Below are 20,254 nucleotides of genomic sequence, written 5' to 3'. Positions count from 1 at the left end.
TCTCAACTTTGGTCACCTCTGACAATATAAACGCATTCTTGGACTGCTCCAAGTGCATCAGCCATACCACAATTAGAATTCACATGCTCATACTACTCTTGATGCTCCGAGTTTTACGACTATACATTGTAAAAAGGAAAAAGAAGCAAACTAAAAACATGAAATGTATAGTAACAAACACCCATAACAATCGAATTTAAAGCAAATTACTATCAATATCAGTGGCAAAAACATATTTTGATTTTCCATGTATATAATGAAACAAAATGCAAACTGAAAGTGAAAACAAGCTAGATTCAAACAAACTTGCTTCGCCTGTTTTTCTTTATTTTTCCCATAATACAAACATAAAATGAAAACACACTAGATTCAAAGTACACACTGACACACATATAGAGTAAGAACATACAGTTGCCAGTGTCTTTCAACTTAAAACAACTTTTAAGATAATGCAAATCAGAAAGAAGGAAAGGAAAGGAAGTTAGACCATGCATGTTTATTGTTGTTTTGAAGCAATTAGGCAACAATTGTCAAGCCAAAATTCAGGAAGATGTTGAATTAGAGACCAGTCTTCTCCACCAGGGGCTGCACATCTTCGTGATATGTGCGGACAATTCACAATGCGTAAACTCTCAAGACAGGCACATGACTGCAACCAGTTGGGAAGCTCATATAATCCTTGGCAGTCTTGTATGTACATATATTTGAGTGAGCTGCTGGCGGATCCCATATCATTTGGCAGGCACGATAGCCTCGGAACCCCACAAAGGGCAAATGTTCCAAGGCTCAGAAGACCACTCAGAGCTTCTCCTCTTTCTAAATCCAACTCTTCACAATTGACAAACCGCAAGTCCTCAAGACCTACAAGTAGTTTCATGCTATCTGGAAGCCTTGTCAACTTAGGGCAATTAACGATACTCAAGTAGCAAAGAGAAGTTAAGCCTCCAACGATGTCATCTTCCCATAACGATTCCAGTTCCATACAAGAAATGAACTGCAGATGCTGTAAGGAAGGCAATCTATTAAAATTAGTGCCAACTAAGCTTCTCTGACAAGTAGTCAGAGTAAGAAACCTCAAATTTATCAGCTTGTAAATCTCTGTCGGTAATTCTTCTAGTTGTTGGCACCGGTCAACAAGTAGACATTCCAGATTCAATAACTCACAAACTGTGTCTGGGAGTGATTTAATGAGGGAATTGTTCGACAGGTTGAGAACTCGCAAGTGCTTCAAATTCCCAATTGAGGTCGGAAGCTCCTCGAACTGGCCGCTCCCAAGACCCAGTATGCGGAGACAAGGCATATTGGCTAAAATGCCTTCTAAAAAACATTTACTTATACATCTCATTTCATAGTAGAAAATGAATGCCCTAGCTTTTCTTGCTTTCATTTGTTCGGGAAAATCATTATCGGCCAAATAGCTCAATCCCCAAGATATATACCTTGACGAAGCTGGTACACTGAGCTTGTTTTCATCAGTTACAACGGCAAACTCGTCCCCGAGTACATCCCCTGCTAGATCATGCAAAAGATCATGCATCTTAAATGTAACAATCGTGTTGTTAAAATTCCATTCTACATCTTGAAGCATAGATCTTGATAACAGCTCGTTGATGATATTGCGCTCCAAGTTAATTTTATCATGGAGCTGCAATACTCCTAGGGCACTCCAATAATAAATGTTACAAAGAGTAACGTAAACAGTGTCCTTGGCATACAATGACAGATGAGCAAAACACGATTTCAAATGAGACGGGAGTTTGTCATAACTCAGCTTTAAGAGTTGTTTGACCGTATTGTATCGTCCATCATCTAATTGGTTCAAGTTATCCATATTCTTAATTCGCATCCATTCTCCTTCATCTCTTTCCCCCCGTAACAAACTTCCCAAACATTGCACAACAAGAGGAATTCCACAACACTTGTCAATAACTATAGAGTGACCAATCTCACAAAGTGTTGGGTACCTTTCCTGCTCGTCACCATCCACAAAGGCTAAACTACTGAATATATGCCAACAAACTGAATCTGAAAGCTTATCCAAATGATAAGGTTCAACAGTTTGAGTGATGGAAGCGACCTTTTCTATTCTCGTGGTGATCAAAATTACACTTCCCCTTTCACCAACACTAAGTATATCCTTCAACCTCTTCCATAACATAACATCATCTTCCCACAGATCATCCAACACTAGTAAAAACTTTTTGTCAATCAACTCACATTGAAGACTTTCCGCCAAGTCTTCTAAAGTGTAGTTTGATGTATCTTTGTAAGAAGTAATAGCTTTTAGTATGTCTTGTAATAGTTTTTGAATGTCAAACTTATCAGAGACGCATACCCATAATTTGATATCGAATTGATCAATATCCGAGTATACTAATTTAGCAAGTGCAGTTTTCCCGATCCCACCCATTCCAAGGATTGGGAGCACAGAGAGGGTACACTCGTCGTTACCTAGACCCAATACTCTATTTATAATGTTGTTTTTAGCCTCATCTCTTCCGACAATGTTTACTGGATTCACAAAGCCAGACACATCAAAAATATCTCTTTTAACACTGGTGGGAGCTTCAACTGGAGGACTATCAGTTACACCGAATTCATTTTTCTTAAAGACAGTGCGCTCAAGTTGTAGACGGAGGTCTTTTATTTTGTGAAAGCGCGAAATAAGGGGTTTTATGGAAAGAGAGTACCTAAGTTGAGGAACGACAGCGTGGCCTTGGTTGAGAGTCATTTGCAAAGCATCAGTGGCGGCTTCATCCAACAAATCATCAATATCAAAAATAATACTCTTGAGATGGCTTAGCCAAACCTTGACGGCGGCTGCAGCATTGCTGTATTGCTTAGCTTCAGCATCTTCAAGTACAGAGGTAATGCTATGAAGGTGTTTAGCAATGGCCTTGACATCTTCCTTAACTGATTTTAAAGCCTGGCTTTGTTCAACAACATTTTCCGTCACAAGGTCACCTGTGAAAGAAGCAATTGTTTTCAGGATGGAATTTGCGAGGGGTAAAATAATAGCTTCCGCCATCAAATATTAATAAGTTTTGTAGATTAAAACAAGGGTGTTAATAAGTTAAGTAATGGATACAAATGTAGTTTGGTTTTGATTGGAATTGGGATGGTATTGTGTGGTATAAACTGCAACCAAAATGCGTAGATATATAGTACTAAATTATGAGTTATATAATACATAGTATTACATATATGGTGATAAACAATGCTACTATGCATTGATGAAATAGTCATATTGAAAAAGCCAGAGTTTATGTAGCGTTGTAGGTCGCACGATCGCGCTAACTTGCCAGGATGCTGAATTAAACGTTGCACGATCACGGTGACTTCTCAGGGTACCAAATTAATCAACAAAGAAGAAGTCATAATGAATAAAGGTATACACACATAGTCGTCATAAGCGTCCATTTGTTATAGTTTATGTTAAATTAAACTGGTGGATATATGATAATAAATAATACATGTTATCATCTTTTAAAAATAATACATGAGCACACGGAATTGAAATACATAGTCCTTAAATCAAAGACTAAGCAATGTCACAATTACAATTAGAAATGAGAATGAAGTGTAACAACAACTGAATTAATTCACCCTTTGATATGTAATTATTTGGATTAACCCAAGTATCTAATTAATTGTAGCTTCATTAAGTCACCCTGTAAAGAGTTTGCCACGTTTGTGGAAGCAACATCCTTGGCCTTTGTCCAATACCCACTCTTGACAGTTGATAATTAGCAATTTCTCCAGGGAAACATGCTGCAATTAGCAATGTATAAGCAGCCAAGGGAGGTCAGGCTTCCGACATCTCCATCATCCCACAATGAAACTAGCTCCCATCCTAACACCAGTCAACCCACAAGTCTCTTACAGAATGCAACCTCTTTATCTTGGCACCAAAGAGGCTACGTGGACTAGCTTTTCACGTAGACCGTTTAGCCGAAAAGTTCCCTAGAATTCAAATTTTCTGGTTTAAAAGACTAATTTTATGATGATTTTCCCATCCTTTATGTTTTTATATAGTTGAGGTCTTCTCTCTCCCTTATACTCTTCAATTCATTCATCTCCTTCAACTCTCTCTAGTCTCTCCTCTCTTCTTTTATTTTTCCCCAATTTAAGGTAAGATTGCTCTTTTGTAATTTGCAATTTATGTAGTCGTCATCCTTAATTAGCTTACCATTTGCGATTTTGCTATTGTAGTCTTCATCACCTAATGTCTAACTATTAACACAGGGGCAAAATGGTCATAAAAAAGACTTTTGCCTGAAAGTGAAAATTAGGATAATTTTTGACCTTAAAATATTTGAGGGGAATAATTTAATAAAAAAATTTTTTTTTTTTAGAAAATGGTATCTAAAAGAGAATAATTATTAATTCACTCATTAATATATGGAAATGTAGGTTCTGTTTTGTAAAACTAACTGAAAAGGTGGGTGAATCCTGAAAAGTTAGCTGAAAACTGAAAAGCTAACTGAAACCTGAAAAGGTAAACTGATAAGGTTGCTGAAAATTAAGAACTGATAAGATAGTTGATTATATAAAAAAGTGTGAGATAAACTAACTGAAAAGCTAACTGATTTTGATTAAATGGTATAAAAGAATATGATATTTATTTAATACTCCCTCCGTACCACACCAAAGGTAACGTAGGGAAAAGTGGAGTATTTAAGAAAATGTAGAAAAAATAAGGGTAAAGAGGGAAAAAATAGGTGGGGTATGTAATTGTGAGTTTAATTGTGGGTTAGTAGGTGGGGTATGTAATGACATTTTGTGTAAATATCAAATAGGTATAAGGATAATTTAGTAATGTTGTGGGCCAAATAAGGAATGTTACCTTTGGTGTGGTACGTCCGTTTATAGTAAGTGTTACTTTTGGTCTGGTACGGAGGGAGTAGTATAAATTTAAGGGGTAAAAACGGAAAATCAAATCAAATCAGGTACCTGAAATCTCAAATGCTACTCTAGGTAAAGTTTTATTTCAGGTAGCTTATTTGGTTAAATAAGCTACTTGTCAAACGCTTACAAAGGCTCTGTTTGGCACAACACTTCAGGTAGCTTATTTAACCAAAGTAGCTTATTTGACCAAAATTTCAGCTACTTGATTTTTTTGCAAGTGTTTGGCAAGTAGCTTATTTGGTCAAATAAGGTACCTAAAATAAAATGCTACCTCAGGTAGCATTTGAGAAATCAGGTACCTGAAATGACTTATTTTCCATTTTTTACCCTTTTATTCTATAATATTAAATAATTTTCATATCCTTTTACGTCATTTCACCAAAATCAACTACCTTTTCATCTAGTTTGTCAAACACATTTTTATATAATCAGTTACCTTATCAGTTCATAATTTTCAACTACCTTATCAGTTACCTTTTCAGTTTTCAGTTAGCTTTTCAGGTTTCAGCTACCTTTTCAGGTAGTTTTGCCAAACAGAGCTAAAAAAAATATGGTACCTTAAATTTTGTCAAATAAGCTACTTTGACAAAATCAGGTACCTAAAATACCTTATCAAACGAAGCCCTAGTCTTATCTACACTTTATGGCAATTGTATGTTTTGGCATCTTTATGAGAAAAAGACGCTAATAGGTCGTCCTGGTAGACCTGGCAAACGGGGAACCAGGTTAGCTTCGGGTCGGTCATTTCGGACCAGATCAATAACCAGTTACGGATCAACTATTATCAAGTTATTTATGGATATTAATTAGTGAACCATGAACATTCGGGTCAAGTTATATTGGGTCAAGTGAATTCGGGTTCGGGACAAGTTCGGGTCTTGAATTTGGGTGTAGGTCTAGTTATTTGGATCGGGTCAATTTTGTAGTCATGGCAAAATTGACGAGCAAGGTATGATGAAAAACCACTACTCACAGTTTCGCCTAGTCATTGGATATTTCAACTCACCATCACTTTACTTGGTTAACCCTCTAGGTGGCAAAGAGCTGACATCGAGGTACTAAACCTTCCCGTCGACATAAACTCTTGGGGAAGATCAACCAGTTATCCCTAGAGTGACTTTTATCCGCTGATCAATGGCCCTTCCACATCACTACGCCAGACTTTCTCCCTATTCGACTAGTAGGTCTTGCAGTCAAGTCAAGCTGCGCCCGAGGAAACCTTTGCACACCTCCGTTACCTTTTGGGAGGCCTAGGTCCCATAGAAACTGTCTACCTAAGACTGGCCCTTGGCCCTGACACGAAGATAGAATCCCAGCTCTTCCCCACTAATAAAATTAACCCCACTAGTAAATCTCATTATTAATTCAACTTGGTTTCCAGATCTAACATAACTCTAAACGAGTTGCTAGACATGTTGATTGTTACTATAAGGTTAGCATATCACCAAGTTCCATATACATTATACGGAGTAACACTCAAACTTCTTTCAAATGTTTTTCAAACTCCAACAAAGTAGAAATAAATCATCAACGTCAAAATTCCACCCGAGTTCTGATCATTAAATTAAGAAAACCTGGATCCCTGTATGTTTCCAGGGGAGGTTCTGTTCTCCAAGGCAAACTCATTTGTGCCAGAACAATGGGGCTGGGGAAGCGGGCTTGTCAACATAAGAGTAGCGCATTCAAGTGAATTGTGAATACTTCTATGCTAGTTACTTACACCTTATGGAAAGAGAGGGTATATATTTCCATCAACCACCATCAAAGTAAGCTTTTGTAGCATTCCGTATTGCAATTCCGATTTAAATCAGCATGTGTCATCTTGCGGTGGCAAGCCTTGGACCTTTGCGTTTTGCTTCACCAAAAATCATCTATGGGCTGCACAAGTTCTTCAGATCTTCCTCTTTAGCATACCATGTTGGAATAATCTTAGCAATGTGGGGATAAAGGTCCTTGTACACGTTTCTTATTGTCCCCTCCGCAACTCCAGTGGCTTGTGAAACATCTGCATATCAAACCAGTGACAATTTGGCGATCACATTTAGTATTTCTGAACATTTCAAGCAGATATCTTGCTACTAAGCAAAGTACTTTGTTGCTCCAACTGTTAAAAAAAGGGAGGTTTCTAATTTCTCTCACACCCGCCACAAGTACTTTGTGTTTCTAATTTCTCTCACACCCGCCATAAGTAAGGGAAAATATCTCTTCCTCCATACAATGATACCGGTGGTGGTTCACATTTTCTCTTTCATGATTATTCACCACTAAAGCTCAAAGCAAGCGGTTGCGTGTTCCCACACACTTGAATGGGAATTTGGATGCTGAAATTTGATTACCAAGAATTCATTTCACATTTCAATTTCAAAAAGATACAACACAATTTAATCAGATCTAAATTTCTGCATGGCGTTTGGTTCCCTGCGATTGAAGAATTTATGGTGACCGAGAGAGCACTATGGAGGGAATAACACGTGTGGATGATGAAGTTTGATTTTTTTTACTTGGTTTCTTATATGGAATAGTATTTTTTTGTTATTTAAATTACTACTTATTCAGGCTTTTATATATTATTTGTTTACTTTGAGATTTGTTAAACATTTTACTTAAAACTTCTTATATAATAATGCTTTGTTTACTTTTACGATTTTTCAAAGATTGATTTTTACTTCTAGTTTTCAAGTTATTGTTATTAATTTGTATTTTGTATCTAAGCTTTTATAAAGGAAACTGAGTTTTTTTATTTTAATACCTATTGATTTAGCTTGACTTTTATATTATGTTTCCCTTAATTCACTTTTCACTCTTTTCTATCACTTTGCATTTGTAGGTGTGCAATCACTCGGTGACGGGTTCAGAGGATAATTCCTGTAAGCCGACCCCAAATCATTTTAAGATTAAGGCTTTCGTGTTTTTGCATGCCCTCGTAGTTAATAACTTAATGCACGAATTAACAACCCTTAAAAATGCAACTCAAATTTATAGCTAGAACTGTGCTATATAACTGCTAATACTGCACAATAAGTAAACTTGTTGTCGATCACTTGATCCTAGTAGAATAAGAAAGACAATCTCTTTGATTTGAAACACTCAAACATACATTGCATGCTTCCGAAAGACCACAAGACAATACCAACCTCGAAGTGGTTTCTTTTCATCTGAAAGTTGGGTGATGATATAAATAATAGCTGCAGCAATTGATATTGGACTCCTCCTGTAAGAATTGCAAGTAGCAAAATGTAAGTGTACACTCAGAAACACGCCATGCCAAAAACTATGAGCATCAGGTTTCCTTTTTTAAAGTGAGATTCTTTGTTTCAGAATTCAGAGAACAAAAACTTCTGCAGTAGTGCAGACCACTTGAAGCAAGGACTCGCCTTTTCTCAAGCACATAAAACAGTCTAATAACTTTTAACCCAAAGCTTCTTTTTGAAATGCCCAGATTATGTTAGTTCTTATTAAACAATGACGTAAATAGAGCTTCTTTAATTTTATTTGCATAAGCTAACTAAGATAATTCTGTTAAAGGTGCAACATTAGCATGCCTGAAACCAAACATCTCTAAGTGAATGGACTTGTATAGATGAGTATGCGGCTATCCACTTAGTTTCTCGTGTTAAAAAATGACTGAAATGAGGCAGAATCAAGACACGGTTCATAATGCATTTGTAAGCAAGGAGGAGTGTGATGCACTCTACAAATAACTATTGCTATCACCATTCTAGTGGTTACCCAATTCGCTCGGTACCCTACGAACACGAATTGTTAAAAGCGAATTCTATCATGCTGCATACTGAAAATACATATCACACACATTCAATAAGAGCGAATCGCGAATTGGTAAGGATGTATTCATAGTGAACCCGGTAACCATGTTCTAACCTTCTGGAACAAGAAGTATTGGTACACACTAAAGCATATTACCTGATATCGATTTCTTCCGATTTCTGGACAGCTTCTTGAGCAGCCTTCATAGCTTGGTTGTTCATTCCAAGATTTGAGCAAAACCGCCTCTGTTTGAGTTTAACACCATACAAGTGGAATAAGTGTATGCACTTTGTAGAATACCCTATAATAAATAAGTCTATAAAGCTCTTGTAAAAGATGAAGAGGAACACTACCAGGAAGTCTCCAGCATGTATAGTTCCCATGTCCACCGCTTGCCCCATTTCAACCTCCAATTGTTTCACAATGTACTCTTTTGCTCGACCAATCTCTTTTTTTGTCGCTCCATTGGCAACAGAACAGATTTCTATATGAAATCCAAATGAGCAATGAAGCTCAGTTACAGCTAATGCAGGAAGATCAATATTTTATGAGAATCTAAGGCTGTACCCTTTACGGTGCGAGGCTTATCTTCTTGACGACAAGCTATGTACAAGCATGCAGCTAGTATAGCGTCCTGATTTCTTCCTCTACTAGACTTCTGATCTTCCACCTTCTTGTAGATCTCACTAGCTCGATCCTATACAAGATGAAAAACCCCATCACAAATGAATGAAAATATTTTGTTCCTAGATCAAATGCATAAAAAATCAGTAAAGTATGATGCCCTATTTGCCATGTCATTAGATGCAGAGGTTCAAAAAGGATGCATATCAAATTCAATGCATAGAACACCACACTTCCAAAAGTAATGGTCTGTCTATCAGGTAGACCTCCATACCAAAGGCATCAAGTGAAAAAAAAAAAAAAAAAAAAAAAAAAAAAAAAAAAAACAGGTCACAGATAAGGAAAACACAATAATTCTCCATCCCCACCCAACCCACACTAAGCAACTCAAGTGGAAGTGCATAGAACCTGCGCCCTAAAGGAAAAAGGAATTGCCCCGGAATAGCCTTGTTTACACATTCATCGTCAATATCACATTGCCGCTAAAGAGGCTGCTGCTTCTAGCAGCCTAAGATATACGAGGCAATTTTCCATGTAATGTCACAGAGACTGTTTATGGCAGCATGATCGAGCTATTTTAGACGTAACTATAAATTCAGGTCTTGTACCCTAACGATACTGACACAACAAAACTAGTAAACAGCTAACGACATGTAGGCATCAACAAAGAAAGAAAGTAAAAGTAAAAGTTGATGCTTAGTAATTTAGCATGTGCTCATAAGCATATCGTTGTTCATGTCGAACAAAGTAAATGTCATGAAGTTCATACCTTTATTGTTGAAACAAGGCCCAACCTGAGACAGGAAAGGGTAATTATTATCAGCTTACACTAAAAGAAAAGTTAATAAACAAAACAGAGAAATACATAAAAGAAAAGTTGGCAAGAAGTCCATTTGACAAAGTTAGACACAAAGCACTTAGTTTCGAACTAGGAAGCCTTTCTGCTAGAAGTTGGCATTGTGGAACTCACGTTGATTTCCTACCAGAATGTAACAAAGTATACCCCACATGCCATAACATCTAAAATACAACTAGACCTTATGTCCGCCTCCTCATCCATAATAGTAATGAAGTCAAGTAGGTCCCTAATTTGTTGATCACCCTCACCTGAACTAGGAACCTCCACATGCTTCAAAAATTCTTCTCCAAGTCCGTACGTGTGACTCCGTACCCACCTTATAAAGACGGGATTTAGGATGCATATGTCCTCAACCTTATTGGTGAATCCTTCTCATGACTGTAAATCATTATAAACATACCAGACAATTCTGTTGTCCTATATATCCTCCTTATCAAACATGTAAGTCCACCCATTCAGTCTCCAACACATAAGAAACCAGGTCCTAGTTCTCTCAACTACAACTGGATTACCAACAGGGACACTAACAATGGAAATTTTACAATTTACAACTTTCATTATAAAATTCCCTGGTTTCAGAGACTTGAAATGACCTAGAGGCAATTGAGTACAGTAAGTTGTGAGGCAAAGCAAAAGTCTAAAGCTTTTGAAATCACAGCTTCACCACCATCGATTATCTCCTACTGACAGTTTGTTTTCCATCGATCACTTATAGTATGGATAATTATGATACCACCACCACCACTACTCGAAAAATTCCAACATAACTCTACATTTAACTGTTAGGAAAGACCCAGCATCAGTACATAAATGGTATAAACAAGATCAGTTTCTGACCACGCATTAGAATCCCAATAACTTCGGAGATAGATAACAAACTCCAAGAACACAAGCTGCAAACACTTACTTAATATGATTCAGAAAATATTAAAGTTGGGTCTTTTTTATTTCCACCAAATTAATTAAAAACTGTTTCGAATTCTATAACTTTGTAGCCATCCTTGACTAAATCAACTGGGAAAGAGGGAAAAAGAAGAAGACCTGTCAGCCATGGTGGCAATGGTTTTGAAGGCGAGGATAAGAGCGCGATCAGGATTAGAGCCGCGATTCTGCCAGCGACCGAGGGAGGAAGATAGGAAGTCACCAGAGGAGCCGTTAGGTTTGGAGATGACGGTAGAGAGTCCACCGTCAGTAAGGAGTGGATTAGAGGGACCCCCAACACGGACGGGGTCGTTGTCGTTGGACTCGTTTGCGAAGGTACGCCACTCGGAAGTTTCATCAATGGAATGAGACTCGAGTACCAAACCGCATTCGGAGCAGACAGTGTCCCCTGCCGAGTGGTCGAATACAACCTCGGTGTGCTTCTTGCAGTCGCTACAGAAGGCGTCCATTTATTTATTTATGCGACTTGGTTTGGTGGATCCAGATTTTGTTAGCAAGAATTACGGTTTCTGCTCCCTCTTTTTTATTTTAGGTTACAGCAAGGGGGAGAGAGATAGAAATAGGGGAAAACAAAGGGGGAAGCCGGGATATTTATACAAGCAAGGAAGGGGACAAGAGGATGTTGTACTCTCTTTGTAGGACCTCCTAAACGGGTCATTCTCTTCAATTTCGGATCGGGTTAAATCAGTTTAATTTAATTCAGATTGATCAGGTTTATTTTGGTTAACAATTTTAATCGATTTGTGTTATTTTGAGTCGGGTTTAGTTCAATTTAGCTGGGTTGCGGGTCATAGTGAGAGACAAAAAATTACCGTAAATGAACCTTATACTTTTCAATTTGGATGTAATAATCCATAATAATTCTACTACGGAGTAATAAATAAAGAATCAATGAAAAAATACCTAAATTTAAGTTTTAGTGTCATTTATCCCATTTCCTTTCATGTGTTTTGATTCTATTTTAGAATTTTTAGACCGCTTTGCTTGCCATTTTGCCTCTTTGTCGGCTTTTACCTCCCTCGACTTTGAATTGTAGGCATTAAATGAAGGAGGAAAAGCAACACGAGTGAAGCGGGAATTGAAGTAAGGAAGCAAGAAGGAAGGAAGGAAGGAAGGAAGGAGGAGGAAAAGGAGGACTCTAGGACGGTCGGCCAGCGATCGGTCCACCATACGAGACTCCTAATGATATAGCTTGGATGAGTTTTGCACGAAAAGTTCAAGCGGGCTCTCATACTGTCATAGGACCGTCAGACGGTCCACCGTCTCAAATCCCTCCCAATTTCAAGTCAAGATCAAAATTGAAGAAAAGTTCCAGCGGGCTCCCATAGTGTCATAGGTCGTCAGACGGTCCACTGTTTCGTATCCCTCCCTAAGTCCAAGTCAAGATCAAAATTGAGGAAAAGTTCCAACGGGCTCCCATACTGTCATAGGACCGTCGAACTGTCCACCTTATCAAATCCCTCCCAAGTCCAAGTCAAGATCAAAATTGAAGAAAAGTTCCAGCGGACTCTCATACTGTCTTAGGACCGTTGGACGGTACAGACCGTATGGGACACCTTCTCCGCGTTTTCGACATCTCATATGTTTAATGATCAAACTAGTTTTGAAACCCGTGGAAACCACAGGATCGTTAATAATTTATTGTTTTAATCGACTTAAAGATTATGGAATATGCATGCTTTTCTTAACCAACAAATACTTAAGCGTTTGTTTAATTTCTCTTTATTTATTGAATGAATCAGAGTTTTTAGACCTCTAATTATATATAGGATTTTAAAGCCCCGCGTGGCAATTTCATAGTGCAGATAGCTTCATACTTGACCAATAAAAAGTTGATCAAGGGTAACATTTTAAAATTATTGTGTAAGTGTTGCAAGTACGTACTAAATTTCAGTACCTAACAACGGCTATACTTCTTAGGGGTTGTTTGGTTGCCCTCTTAAATCATGGGAAGTAGAAATTCCCATGAATTGCTTAAATATGATGTTGTTTGGTTGCCCATTTCATGGGAATTAGAACTTCCCAAGGAACTTCAATTCCTCCATAATGTAGGAAGTTGCTTACCTAGCCCCCCCCTTGGTAAGTGCAACTTCCCACATGAATTCATTTCACACATGACAACCAAACAACATTTTTACAATTCACATGAATTACAAATTCACATGAACTTAACTTCATAGGAACTTTATCTTCCCATAGTAAACCAAACAACCCCTTATATATTACAACAATTTTATATTCCCTCTATTTCAATGGATTTTATATTCTTTAAAATTCTCTGTTATATTTTAAAAATATGTAGAATACCCCGCAACATCAAATAATTAAAAATTAAATATTTGTGTCCCAAATTATTCCGAGTACGTTGTGCGGTTATGTGGAGTCTATTGATCGAATACGAAAGAGGGGGGGGTGAATTGAGTATTAAAAACGATGACCGCTTTTTCGAAATATATGATATAAATTAATTACTTGATTTTATTGATTAAAATCAACTAATTAAATTATTAACAATAAATGCAAAATCGAAATAACAATAATAAAGAGAGAGAGAAAGAGAGACACACAGGATTTTGAAGTGGTTCAGTTTCATAAGTCGAAACCTACGTCCACTATTCTCGATTAATAATTTTTAGTACCTTTCTCCGGATTACAAAAATTACCAATCCACTCGTATAATCAACTATATGATTATAACTCAGATTGAGTATCGCTAAATACTCTAGGTTGCTCTTACGTTAATAAGAAAAATACAACGATAAATACTAATCTCACGTTATGCGAGTGAGTATAATACCCTTGTGTATTTAGTATCCTATAACGATTTTTCTTCGAGTGATTGACAAATTTGATGCGTGATTTTTGTATAAGCAAATATGAAAATAAGAATTAAAGCTCAAATGATTTTTGCTTAAAAATATTTTTCTCTCTTGAAATTTGTAGATGTGTGTGTCAACAATTAATGTTGAATGAATAAGAGTATTTATAGTAGAGAGGATTAGGGTTTGGAATGTTCTGGAATTAGGGCATAGGAATGTTCTGGAAATGTAAAACTTGAAGAACAAGTAAGAAGAGAAAGGAAGGAGGAGTTTTGGCCTCCTAGGGTTTCAGCCTCCCTAGGGTTCGGCCGGCCCAAGGCCTCCTTCGGTCCTTTCTTGCTTCTAAAGCCCGCAACAAATCGAGATAGAATTTAGTTAAAGCCCTAGGTTGCATGACGATATAAATATCGTATTATAAACCAATAGTTTATTTAACTTAAATTCTAATTAATTAATTCCAAACAAAATAAATACTCTCTTATTTTTATAAACCATTAAAAATATATTTTCCAAAAATTAACGCATCATTTTTGTCTAGCAATGAAGTTATGTCTATTAAGCCATAACTTCATTAACCTTTAAATCAAACAAAGTAAAACCATTACCGGATGACGACCTATAATATCTAATCTTCAGTAGATCTTCAGTAAACGAATCGTCTCTTCACAAGTCTCTCATCTTGAGTCTCGTGGTTGATTTCCAATCTTGATCTTGCTTGAATGCATCGATCAAGTATATTTGAAGTTGTACCTCCTTGGTCCAAACTTCAAGCTTGCGTCTTGTAATTGTTCCTTTCTAAATTAAAACTTAAGCACACAATTACACGCATATGTTTATATATTAAGTCCACATACAAATCATTACACATTATCAAAACAATTAATTAGGACTAAAGGTCCAACAAATTCCTCCTTTTTGATGATGACAAGTCTCCTATGATTTGTGTCTAAGTCTAGTTCCCCCTCAACATAATACTTCCCAAATTATAGAACAGTTGAGCGTAGAAACTAATAATCTCTTCAAAGTTATAACTACAGAACGCCATGAGAGAATTAATCTTTGAGACGGTCGCAAATCATAAAAACAATTCCCCCTCTTGGCATCATTGAAAAGATAAGAACAAACATAAAACGACCAGAATAATATATTATGAAACAAAAATTAATCATGAAAAATATATTATATTAAACGCAATCTAGTTCTTAATTAGCATAATAATATTATAAACTTGCAATCACAAAAGAAATAATGCGGAATTGAAAAAGCTAATATCCATAAGAATGGATTTTTATTTGAGCAAAGGAATTAAAAAGATAAGGCTAGGGTGAATGGATTAGGGCAAAAAGGTCAAGGGTAGCGTGGGCTTGGCGGGTTGGACCTAGGTCAAAGTGGTATTCCAAGTCCTCGAGTCGCGCATGACAATGGTCGAGAAGTGCAGCTTGAGCGGTTAATCGAGTATCGAAGTTACCAATCCTCAAAGTCATTGCTTTAACTGCTTCATATATAGTTTGCATCTCAGACCTCATCTCCTTCCCAGATTGCAAAAGATCATCACCAAACTTAACCAAACTAGCCATACCTTCCTTTATTTGAGTAGACTCGGAGTGAGTTCGTAAATGCCCTTAAAAACACTTTCGAGTAGTGTATCAAACCGTGACAACACGGTCTTTAGGTGAGCCGGGCTGACTTCACTTGGTCCACTAGTATCAATTCTCCTTTCCTTTTTAATTAGGTCAAACAATTTTTCCAATTTCTTGTCTTGTTCATTAATCCGTCCAAGAATAGAAGTAAAGTTTGAATCCATCTTAGAATCCAACATATCAAAACTCACATTGCTTTTTCCTTCTTTTTCTCCTTTTTCTCCTTTTGTCTCAAAACCTAATTCATTGCCATTAATAACGAGCTTCATATAAGATAGATAAAGATCGCTCATCTCGTCATTAGTGATAACTCCATAATTCTGCTTCCCAATTACTCCTTTCTTCTCTAAAATTCGTGATATCCAATTCCCATAAGGCAAACTTAAAGTAGAAGCAAAATCCTCCATCTTAGCCGTTACACTAGCTTGTATAATTTTATGAAACACAAGCAAGGGTAGACTAACCTTTTCTCTTTCAAGCCAAGCCTTCATAATAATCATCTCATGTGCCCCGAATTTATCTCTACCTTCTTTTCGAGGAACAATAGTATTCCAAAGAAAGTTCAAAAAGAACCTCAATTTAGGCGACAACTTTGCAGTCAAGATAGTCTCAGACGAAGTTGCATCTTGTTTGAAATACCGTTTCACTATCAACCTTTTTTCAGGTGACACACCTCCCCATTCTACGCTTGGATTGATCTCAGTTCCTCCTTCAGGAACTCGAGCCAAGTCGCAGAAATCACCAGGTGAGACTTTTATGGAAGTCTCATTGACCACAGCAAACAAATTTCCTTCCTTAAGATGAACAGAAGCATAAAATTGATATACCTCAATAGGAAAGACAGGACCACTTACAGCAACAATATTTTCCCATCCTTGATCCTTGAGAAAATTTCTGAAAAACCCAAGTGCTTTGTATTTCTTTAACCAATCAATCGAATATACTCGTCCTGCGTGAATGCGATATTGAGCAACTTGATTGACATCTCTTCTTTCTACTTGAGTTAGTCTAAGATTATTCAGTCCATTATTGGTGTAATCATCCATATGCTGTGCGTAAAGAATACGTGAAGAACCATCTTGAAGTTTATAGTTCTCAGTCTTTGAACTTACCTCAATTTTCGAAACCATCTTCCCCTTACCCTTGAATAATTTTCTTCGCTTTGTGAGGTTGGCGGGTTGGTCGACAAAGGACCGTGGGGAGCGAGGGGGTTCGGCCGGTGAGGTGGAGCGAGTGCGAGGCGGTGATTGACTTACCTTCTTTCTAATAACAACATGTTTCTTTGATTGAAAACGGATTGTAGGTTGATTAGTCATTATGAAAATAAAAGATAGTAGTAAAGGTAATTAGGGTTTAGAGGATTAGAATTGATGAGAATTATGGTGAGATTAAAGGGGTATATATAGCATAAGGAATTTGAGTTTAGGTAAGAATAGGATTCCTAAAAGATAGAAAATAATACCAATTTCCTTAAATCTTTAATGCCTTTCCTTTTTTTTTTCGGCATCTTTCCTTTTTTTTTTTTTTTTGGCATTATTTCCTATTAGATGTAAGATTAGGAAAGAAAATCTTTTGTATTGGAGTTTAGGCAGGATTTGTGTAGGAATATAATAAGATAGAAATATCTTTATTATATTAAGGCAATTTATTGTAGATTTTGTCGATTTTTGTAAGGAAATGTGATTATGCAGAATATAAAATACTACCATACACATAAGCAAGATATAACACGTAAAATAAATATTATTTAACATAATTAAACTTGCAACAAAAATATACGGACACAATCGTACAATCTTATCTTTCTAGCCATCATTCAGTTCCCGACATAATTATGACGGATTTAATTATCACTAATTAAACCAATCTCAAGTCTCAATAACTCAAAGCGTTTTCTAGCTAATGCCTTAGTCAAGATATCAGCCCATTGCCTTTCGGTACTACAAAATTCAAGTGAAATGTTGCCTTTCTCTACATGATCCCGTAGAAAATGGTGTCGAATATCTATATGTTTGGTCCTCGAGTCTTTGGGCGGGGTTCTTAGAAATTACTATAGCACTCGTATTGTCACACATAATAGGCATACGACCTACATTTATACCATAATCACATAGTTGTTGCTTTAACCAAAGTAATTGAGAACATACCAGATCCATGCAGATACATACTTCGGCTTTCAAAGAGAGACATTGCAAATCGAATTTTGTTTCTTCGATCCCCATGTGATAATACAAGGTCCAACAAACGTTGCATACCCGTAAGTGCTTTTCCTATCTAAAGAACATCCCGCATAATCTGCATCCGAATATCCTACTAGATCGAAATTACACTCAAGTGGATACCATAAGTATAAATTAGATGTACCAATTAAATATCTCAAGATACGTTTAACCGCAATCATATGTGATTCTTTAGGGCACGATTGAAATCGAGCACGATACACATACACTAAACATTATATCGGGACGACTTGCGCTTAAATATAAAAGTGAACCAATCATACCTCGATATGTAGTCTCATCGACACACTTACCATGTTCATCTATAGTCATCTTCTTTTCAGGTACCATAGGTGTATCGTATGATTTTGCATTTTCCATACCGAACTTTCGAATTAGTTCCTTGATATATTTCTGTTGGTGTATCTTTATACCATCCTTAGTTTGTTGAATTTGTAAGCCTAAAAAGTACTTGATTCTCTCATCATGCTCATTTCAAACTCAGAAGTCATTAGATCAAAAAAATACTTGCACAATTTTTCATTAGTAGAACCGAATATAATATCGTCTACATAAATTTGTACAACAAGTAATTTGAACCCTCGGATTTTAGGAATGTGGGGTTTTATCGACAGATCCTCTTGTAAAATTATTTTGTAACAAAAACTTGGATAATCTGTCATACCATGCCCTAGGAGCTTGTTTCAAACCATATAAAGCTTTGTCTAATTTATAGACGTGGTTTTGAAACTTGCTATCTAAAAATCCCGGAGGTTGTTCTACATAGACTTCTTCCTCCAAATAACCATTAAGAAATGTCTTTTCTTAACGTCCATTTGGAACAGTTTCATTCCTTTATGAGCAAAAAAGGCAATAATGAGACGAATAGCCTCAAGTCTTGCTACGGGTGCAAAGGTCTCGTCATAATCGATCCCTTCCTGTTGATTGTAGCCTTGGACAACTAGTCGTGCCTTGTTTCTTGTAATAAGTCCTGTATCGTCCAATTTGTTTCTAAACACCCATCTAGTACCAATAACAGTTCGATCACTAGGTCGTGGTACTAAGTGCCATACCTTATTGCGTTCGAATTGTTGAAGCTCTTCTTGCATAGCGGTTATCCAATCAGGTTCAGCAAGAGCTTCTTTAATATTGGTAGGTTCAATGGTTGATAGAAACGAAAAGAACGAGCAGAAATTATTCAAGGACCTTCTAGTTTTAATGCCTTGCTCTAGATCCCCTAGGATTTTGTCCAAAGGATGGGAGCTTTGATGTTTCCACTTTTTGAGAACTCTAGGCTCATTATCATTTGATGGACTAGCATCATCTGCAGGCGAAGAATCATGATTTGTTCCCCCTGAGTTGGACTTGGGATTTTCTTCAGAAGCATCACTAACTTCATTAGAAATATCATGATTTGGATCGGAAGTTACAACATCATTAGGTATAACTTCAAGATCTCTTTCTTTATCCAAGGAAGGGTCGATAGTATCATTAACTATGGACTCATCACTTCTCTTAGGATTGTTTGCAGAATTTTCTAGTTCATCATTGATACCTTGAATATCTTCATCTTCATTTAGGGGCTCATTTCTTGCTAGAAAGAAATCGGGCTCATCTGGATCCTCTTCTTCCTGTTCAACTTTATCAAACACATTATCTTCGTCAAAGCGAACATGAACACTTTCTTCTATGCGCAAGGTTCTTTTATTGAACACTTTATAAGCTTTACTATGATCCGAATATCCCATAAAAACAGCTTCATCACTTCGGGGGTCAAATTTTCCTAAATTTTCTTTTCCATTATTGTGAACAAAGCATTTGCTCCCGAAGCAACGGAGATGTGATATATTGGGTTTTCTCCCTCTTAAAAGTTCATAGGGAGTCTTTTTCAAAATAGGTCGGATCATAGCTCTATTATGCACATAACATGCGGTACTAACAGCTTCTGCCCAGAAGCTTCTAGGAAGGCCACTACACAAAAGCATAGTACGAGCCATATCCTCTAGGGTTCGATTCATACGTTCCACGACACCGTTTTGTTGTGGGGTACGTGGTGCGGAGAAGTTATGCCCCACACCATTTTCCCTACAATATTCTATAAATAATTGATTATCAAATTCCGTGCCGTGATCCGTGCGAATCGAAATAAGCTTATTATCATATCTATTTTGGGCAAGCTTCATTAATACCACAAATTCATCGAAAGTTTCATCTTTAGAGGAAAGAAAGATTGGCCAGACATACCTTGAGTAATCATCGACTAGAACAAATACATACTTTGATCCACCACGGCTTCTAACTCTCATAGGTCCACATAAATCCATGTGTACCATCTCAAGTGGTCGTTTAGTGCTAACTATTCTCTTAGGTTTAAAAGAGGATCTAACATGTTTGCAGCGGGCACATGAGTCACACATTGTCTCCTGCTCGAAATTAATTGAGGGCAAGCCTTCAACTAAATCCATGGACATAAGTTTC

The 20,254-nt window shown here is 36.9% G+C and overlaps 2 protein-coding genes across 2 annotated transcripts; both read right to left on the bottom strand.

Moving 5' to 3' along the window:
- Window positions 1-295: 295 nt before the first annotated feature.
- Window positions 296-3,028, bottom strand: LOC141602300 (putative disease resistance protein RGA1). The gene has a single exon (XM_074422603.1). The coding sequence runs from the start codon at window positions 3,026-3,028 to the stop codon at window positions 497-499; it is 2,532 nt and encodes an 843-aa protein (XP_074278704.1). The 3' UTR covers window positions 296-496.
- Window positions 3,029-6,393: 3,365 nt separating this feature from the next.
- On the bottom strand, window positions 6,394-11,700 carry LOC141600467 (transcription initiation factor IIB-2). Its single transcript, XM_074420701.1, has 7 exons — window positions 11,198-11,700; window positions 10,067-10,091; window positions 9,241-9,370; window positions 9,027-9,157; window positions 8,830-8,918; window positions 8,043-8,119; window positions 6,394-6,913 (listed from the first exon to the last, which is right to left on the bottom strand). Exons 1-7 carry the CDS (start codon window positions 11,545-11,547, stop codon window positions 6,780-6,782), a joined length of 936 nt encoding a protein of 311 aa, XP_074276802.1. The 5' UTR covers window positions 11,548-11,700; the 3' UTR covers window positions 6,394-6,779.
- Between the last annotated feature and the right edge of the window lie 8,554 nt (window positions 11,701-20,254).

Source organism: Silene latifolia, chromosome 9 (genome assembly GCF_048544455.1).
Source record: "Silene latifolia isolate original U9 population chromosome 9, ASM4854445v1, whole genome shotgun sequence".
Classification (NCBI taxonomy): domain Eukaryota; kingdom Viridiplantae; phylum Streptophyta; class Magnoliopsida; order Caryophyllales; family Caryophyllaceae; genus Silene; species Silene latifolia.
This window is presented reverse-complemented; position numbering and strand designations above follow the sequence as displayed.